This window comes from Notothenia coriiceps, unplaced genomic scaffold, assembly GCF_000735185.1.
Source record: "Notothenia coriiceps isolate Sejong01 unplaced genomic scaffold, NC01 NC01_scaffold00005787, whole genome shotgun sequence".
Taxonomy (NCBI): domain Eukaryota; kingdom Metazoa; phylum Chordata; class Actinopteri; order Perciformes; family Nototheniidae; genus Notothenia; species Notothenia coriiceps.
Window position 1 is genome coordinate 147,209 of NW_011338488.1, and position 7,947 is coordinate 155,155.

General features: G+C 39.8%; 1 protein-coding gene across 1 annotated transcript in view; it reads right to left on the reverse strand.

The window, feature by feature from the left end:
* Positions 1-2,702: 2,702 nt before the first annotated feature.
* Positions 2,703-7,947, reverse strand: part of LOC104943209 (solute carrier family 41 member 1-like) — a 35,938-nt gene continuing 30,693 nt past the window's right edge. The window contains exon 4 of the mRNA XM_010768547.1: positions 2,703-6,724. Within this exon, the coding sequence (XP_010766849.1) occupies positions 6,524-6,724 (201 nt within the window). The 3' untranslated portion in view covers positions 2,703-6,523. The remainder of the gene's footprint in view (positions 6,725-7,947) is intronic.

Here is a 7,947-nt window from a genome sequence, read left to right on the forward strand (position 1 = left end):
AGGAAAATCAGATTTAAAAAAAGAGATTTCAGTATTCTGACACAGAACGATTTTAGAAGCAATGTATTTCTATTGGTAGTATGTTTCATGCCTGTACAAAATAATAACAAATTAGAAGGAACAAAAGATGACAACAAATACGAATAACACGAAATGCCGTGAGACAGGGTTGGTTGAACACTGTTAGCATGGAGTTAGCATTACACATCATTCTTTTGCTAANGCCAGTCCCAAACTCCGGGTACTTCGGGCCGGGGACTTCGGGTGGCAGTATACGCCGTGAAGCTGTCTGCCGCCTGCCAGTAAACCCAAAGCAGAAGAAGACGGAAGTGACGTCAGCGGCTCATTTGCGTAATCCTCCCCCAGGGAACTTATTCCGGTGTGAATGCGATCGGCTCTTCAGGGCTGTGGGAAGTAGGGGTGCTGAGGGTGCTGCACTACCCCCTGGTGGAGGACAGGGGATCTGCACTTGGTTGGTGATTGGCTAATGGTTACTCAAGCCAAAACATCGTTATGACATCATAAAGTGTCCAAAATATGATCAGCTCCTTTTCAGACAGGTGTTTATAGAAATGGATCAGGACAAAAAGAGAGAGAATCTTTTTTCCTGAAACTTTCAGAATCTCTTTACACAGAGGGGACACATGTTGATGTAGAAGAGACGTGAAAAAGTCGATTCTGCACAATAGGTGACCTTTAAAAATATTATTGTAAATATGACTCCGGTACTATTAAGTAAACTAAAGTCAGCATACTGGTTCTGGCGCTCCTGCTCCGGTATCATGTTGATATAATGCTGTAAAATACATTACAATTATATTTATATAACGTTTTTATTGGCACATTTTATTTGGAGCATTTGTTCCATGAATGTCTGGCACAGAAACATTAGTCCGAATATGACTTTGGATTTAGCTACCTAATGTAAGCTAATGTTAGCTTGCTTGCTAACGTAGACAGACAGATAGATAGCTAGCTAGTTAATTTTACAATATAGTCTCCAGTTCGCTAATTCATCCAGACTCCAGGGGCTGAACCGTCTGCTATATTGGCTAGCTTGCTGTTTGTAAATTGCTTCATTAACTAACGTTACAAAGCAACCAACGCCAAATATATCTGCATAGCTAAGTTACAGCTAGCTGACTGTTGAACCAACACAGTCTCACGGCATTTCCTGTTACAGTCACGAAAATAATCTATTGATTCGTGTTCACCAACACGATTTCGGAATTTTTTTCGTGTCACACAGAACGATTTTAAAAGCAATGTAAATAATAACAAATTAGAAGGAAAATCAGATTTAAAAAAANCAAAAAAAAGATGACAAAAAATACAGAGCCATTTATTTTCCTCACGGACGGCAAAAGAAACTCAGACATTATACAATTTGAAAAAAAAGGGATAGGGTCAGGCTTAGGGTAAGATATTGAGTAAGAAAATGTTTTTATGAACAACACAGCTTCTGGTCTTCCAAGACCCGACCGGACAAAAAGACGTGGTGCAGCCACGAAACATACTACCAATAGAAATACATTGCTTTTAAAATCGTTGTGACACGAAAAAAATGCGATAATCGTGTTGGTGAACACGAATAAATAGATTAAATTAATTTTGGGACTATAACACGAAATGCCGTGAGACAGGGTTGGTTGAACACTGTTAGCATGGAGTTAGCATTACACATCATTCTTTTGCTAACTCAGGAAAAAAGGCTAACAATAAATACAGGAACGTTCTGCACTAAGTTAGATTACAATCCAATAATACATTGGCAATAAAAAAGCTATTAACTCAAGAGTAAAAAGTGACTTGCATAACCTTTAAATTATTCACTACTGTACATCCTTCCTCTCTCATATATTTGGCTTGTTTGCACACATGTCAGTTTGCGTTTTTTAACCACATTATACTGGTTCAATGTATTTAAAGATTAACTGTATTTGTATCTCTTTGTATAATAATGTGTATCTATTTAATTTCAATTATTAAATGTTTTATCCAAAGCATTTGTTTGCAGTGTAAGAGTTTTTCATTTTGTGTTAAACATTGTTGGTGAAAGTTAATGTCATATTTCACTGCATTGCCTTACAATGAAACAGTATCTGGTATTTTACTGTTGGCTCGGGACATATTCATATTCAAAAGTCATTATTTGATACTAACTTCTGGTGAATAAGGGGATTTTATTTTAGGATAAATGCCAGAGTAGCAAACAAAAAAAGGTTTTTGCAGTCTTTCCTTTTTTCGCAGGTTTTCAGTAAATGTAAAAAAGAAAAACAAATCATCCAGATAGCCCTCGGATGACAGTTTATCTCTCGTGTTAAATATGTTACACATTTCTTATTACATAGCATTTTTATTTAATTTCTTATCAGTGGCAGGGCAGCTTTCTCCGGAAGTGTTTCCTTGTACGATGTGAGGGTCTAAGGAGAGAGGGTGTCGTTTTTCTCATAACGTGCTGTTGTATTTGCTGTAAAGTGTCTTTACTGTAGTGTAGGGTATTTTTATTATATGTACAGCACTTTGGCTCGACCAAAATCATTTAAAAATGTGCTATATAAATAAAACTTGATTTGATAAGAGACAGTTCAACAAACAAATGACCACAGAAGCCCACATGTGGCTCAGATCATTAGCTTAGCATGAGGATCATCCCTTCTTCTGAACATGTGTACTGACAAAAACAGACAATAAGACGTAGGAATGGTATGAAATAATATAGTCCTTTATTTCCAGCAATTTACAAATTCCTGCAGGGAGAGAGAGCCTTCCTCCAGCCTCAGAGAAAGAGAGAGGGCTTTTACAAGAACAACATACAGAAATTGCAAAGACCTCAGCCCCATGAGACTGTTTTTCTCAGAGCTGAAGTCTGAATCAAAGGCTCCATCGTGATGTGGATGTTTGCTCCCAGGGGCTCGGTGGTTTGAAGCACTAAGGTGAACAAGGCAGTAGGGTTTTTAAGGCTGAATATGGGGGGAACCATCTGGAATCATAAGGAGAAATTATGTGTGCCTTTTTTCTTGTTGCACGTCAGGTTTTTCTGCCTAGTTTGTGGATTAAAATCTTCCCCTTTTCTAATTTTTTTTGTGAACAAAAGCTGCAAACAGCCCTCCTCTCCACTGCTGTGTCATCATTATTACATTACATCATAATCAACTCACTGTACATCTTATATTAATCAAAGCTAATTAAGGAGACGCTACTCTGTGGCGAACCTAGCTCCTGATTGGTTACTCTGAGTTGAGCTCGGCTCTGATAGGTTAAGGTCATTCTATATAAGTATGCTTTCCCTGTGTGTGTGTGTGTGTGTGTGTGTGTGTGTGTGTGTGTGTGTGTGTGTGTGTGTGTGTGTGTGTGTGTGTGTGTGTGTGCGTGTGCGTGTGTGCGTGTGCGCGTGCGTGTGCGTACAGTATGTGTTTGAAAAGACTGGTATTAGGCACTGTGCTATTCATTAGCCTCGCCGCCTTTTCTACTGCGGCGAGCATCAAGAAGCTCTACTGGCCTTTTGCAAACGAAAAATAAAGAGAAAAGTGACATCAACATTAAGAAACGGAGCCCAAATGAAATGACAAAATAAACAACCTTATATATAGAATAAATATAATATGTACAATTTGCTTTGTGTGCATCTAAAAATAAATAGACAAAGCATTACTTGCCCTCTTATAGAAGTATTCACAACTTTCCATTGACGCAGAGGCAGAACGCTGGTCAGTGAGAGAGTGGAGGATACAGACTGACAGTGAACAGATGGAGGATGCAACTTTTACAATAAGTCAAAAGAAACATCACTCCTTGTGGACACGTGTGAATCCAGAGGACACAGAGACACATTGAAAAGTTATAAGAGAATCCCTGCGCTGCCCTCTGGTGTCCGCTCTGCAGATTACAGTACTTTGTGCCTTTGACCAGACGTCGCTTCATCTTTACAGTGGTTGTTTTTTGCTCGATAAGATTTATGACACAAAACAATAATCACAGAGTTAAAGAGATTAGGGAAAGGAGGAAAGGAATAGAAAAAAAAATGCAAAAATAATTGACACGTAAAAAAAAAAATCAGTCAGATTAAAACAAAAGATTTTTCAAAGATAAAATAATCAAGTTTTGCACATTCACATTGTGTGCCCTTTCTGCTGGCCCCTGGGAAACAGCACAGAAGTCTTAAAATCGGTGGATAAAGTCAAGAATCACATGCAGCTTTCTCGTAAGACTTTGCCTCAAAATGGCTCACAACTTCCTGTTTCATTCTCCTCGTCATCTGTGAGCCCTCAAAGAAAGAGTCAACTAAGGGCAGCTGAGACTCACAGTCTGTGTGTGTTTAAGGGTTGGGGCACTGAGGTTATCTGATTTCCCCCTTAGATTAAACATTATTTAGTCAGTCATTCAGTCACTAAAGGTCAGGCTCCTGACCAAAGAGATTATTATTAGTTATCTCAATGATATGTGTGTAAAGAGATTTTACTCTAACCTTATTAATAGAAAAAGAGGAAAGTGGACATTTGCTGTGGTCATTTCGTTAGCTGAGACTCACTAGATTGAGAATTGGTTTGGGTCCACGTTGAGCTAAAGGTTCCTATCGTTTTTCATGAACAAAAATAAATGAAATCTACCCCTGTGACTAGTCACACCGCAAGCCAGCACAGCATATTACGTGTGTGTGTTCTTGACAGAGGGGGAAAGTAGCAGGCTGCAAAAGTAGCAAGCCGCAAACAAGCTAACGCTAATCAATCAAGATAGCTATTTTCTCTATACTGTACTTTTACTTCACCAGGCATTTTGTTCTCGAGATTGGAAAACATTTATTTTTACAAATAGTTACTACAATGGGGATAAAAGATCTCAAAGCTAACAAGACTTGCTAACTGAGAGCAAGCCCTATTAGCTTAGATAACTTCTGGTCAACAGAGGAGAGATAGCTAGCTAGTTAGCTAGATCGGATAGCTAGCTAGCTAGATAAGATCTCTATCTCTTCTCTTAATGATCAGGACAGTCCAGAAATGTTGCTATTGGTCAATTTCAACTAAGTTTAACTCAATATGTATGTCAAGTAGTGAGAGAATCCACTACTTGATGTGATTTCATTGTTAATTTAAACATGCTGGTGTGACCGGGCCTTTATCAGCGCTGGTTTGACTGGAACGTCAGACAGCTCAAAGAACTACACTGATCTTAAAGCTACAGCTAAAACCTATACAAAATACCAAACTAAAGGAAGATTGGTCTGTCTTTCATTGGAAAGATTCAGTGCTCCAATTTTGATTCCCAAAAGGCATTTGAAATAGTTTGTTAAAATTAAAGATATCAAACATTCACATACAAAATCTGAACTTTTCATCCGGTATGAGAGACTGCTGAACCTGAGTTAGCACATCCTGGCTAAGGCACTTCAGCACACTCTGCTATGTGTGAATACAGCGACATACAGTTAGCTCTGCAGGTTGTTTCCAGTGCGTTGCAGCATGTTGTCATTACAATAGGCCGAGCGTGAGCAACTTCAACAACTAGCTTGTTTTAGTAGAGAGTTAGACAATAAGTTTAGGATGGGGAACTGATGCTATCCTGTTAGCAAATTAAAACCTCTCTGACCTCTTGGCATCCACAAAAGGCCAAAAACGTTACTGTGTAAGGTGTACGGACAAATCCCTTACTGTGTGTTTGCTCAAACAAAGAAGAAGTGTACTCTGGGCAGTTTTAAGTACATTTGGCCAAAAAGGGAAGCACCTCTATGGACCTAATTTAACCAAAACTTTGAAATTGATTAGGTGTTTCATAACTGCTAACAGGTAAATCATTTTGTGTTCTAGCAGTCGTTGTTATGCGAATGACGTCTCAAATTAGATTTGATTCAAATTAGTTTATCAGCCGATAGGAAGGACGCCATAGGGATCTAGTCAGTTAAGTTTGTGGTCCATTATCCTACTATAAAAAAAACCCAATCCTCTTTCCTACTGTCACGAGGCCAGGGTAAAAGAGAGCCTATGGTACTTGACTAAATCAGAAATTAGACACATATTAAATTAATAAAATACATATGACAAAGCACTTGGTGATTAAGCATTCAAGGCTTGTTTGGACATATATTTTTTGCTGTCTTGGTTTTAAAACTTGATCTTTAAAAACAGGAGGGGCTAACGTCCCCATTGAAAATAATGAGGACTGGCCCTGCACATGTCGATTCATAGCAAACGATAACAATCATTGTCAACGGTAAAATAAGAACAAAAGTAGTAAGACTCAGTTATTAAGATTTAGAAGGAGCAGTGTAGTTTATAGAGTTGTGTTCAATGGTTGAGGTGGAGAAGTGTGTTTCTGAAGTGAAACACAGATTCTGTCTGCTGTGCTGCAGATATCCTGAAGATGAAACACTACTGCCCTACGAGCGCTACCCCATCAATCGGAGAAAAGCCCTTTCAGAGTCGGAAATGTCCGCTTCCACACAGACTGGTAGCGTTCAGCGCTGTCCGAGCGTGGCGCGTCGCGAGGATCCGGATTTTCTTTGTTGAGCTTGTGTCCGTGCATGCATTCAGTTCCCCAAGCTCGAGTCTTTATCCCCTATAAACCATCGCATGTGAAAACAGAGCGCGAGGAAGCCGGTCCCCAGCAGATCCCCCAGGGCCGTCAGGTAGGGGATGGAGAAGTTGTCGGGGTCCATGCCTCGGCCCCACATCCAGTGAACCATCCAGTCTGCCAGGTAGAGGAGGATCAACACCTGGAGGAAGATGAGGAATAAAGATTTGTATTAAGAAATATACACCCTAAGAATTCATGAAAATGTATTCATTTCCATTATAACACGGCTTAGTGGAATACTTGATTATGATTTGGACATTTAAGAGCTTTGCTATTTTTCGGTAACAGACCGCTGCTAAGGAGAACAGACTGTTGCTAAGGAGAACACACCGTTGCTAAGGAGAACAGACCGTTACTAAGGAGAATCAAGGGACTAAGTACAGTCATATTAATCCGCAGACAGAAGTCCGGTCAATTTAACAAAAAACGTTATTTGCTTCGTGAGAAAACACCCAGGAATACATTTGAATATTTATTTTTTATATTTTTGTGGAGAACACTTTGGATATTTGATGGCTAAATTGTCTCCAGTAAAGAGAAAGACTGACGAGAAGGAAAGCTTCGGTATCCGGCTCACCCTGTTGGTGTTCTTTTATCATTAATGACCGACTCGCTGTACATTATCTTTTACTTAAAACATGCTGCATTTTGTTAGATCTCAACTCATACATTTGAAGTATGCGTGCCAACATGGTCTTATTTCTGTTTTTGCCGGTTTGTTTTATGGAAACCGGCTGAACCCGCATTTTCATTGTTATAGGTTCTTGCCAAATAGTTTGTTTAATATCAAACCGGTTTGAACAATTTCACACAGGCACAACCTTTAGATGAGAAAATACTTTATTATTAAGTTAAACTCTAACGGCCCGTCCACACGGCGGCGTGCGTTGACGCTTGCCGGCGGGCTTGTCTGAAACTCGACCAACAACCAATCACATGAATCTCCCGCCCCTGACGCACAAGAAGCGGTTTGATTGGTTAGAGCTTGTACTGGCATATGATTCGATTGGCTGATGCTTCTACCGAGGCTTCAAAAGTTGAACATTGCTCAACTTTTGCAGCAAGCCACGCCAGCAAAGCTCCGCGTCGCTTCCCACAATGCAGCGAAAAGTGACGTCACCCCATTCAAAGTGAATGGTGAAGCGTCAACGCACGCCGCTGTGTGGACGGGCCGTAAGCAAAATGTAAAACATAAAATTGTACATCTGTTCCTTTTAATCTTCCATAACATAACAATTTGCGTTTTCCCATTATTCCCCCCTTCTCAGCAGCAGCTAAAAAGTGAAGTGTGTGTGTGTGTGTGTGTGTGTGTGTGTGTGTGTGTGTGTGTGTGTGTGTGTGTGTGTGTGTGTGTGTGTTTGAGAGTGTGTGGGTCTG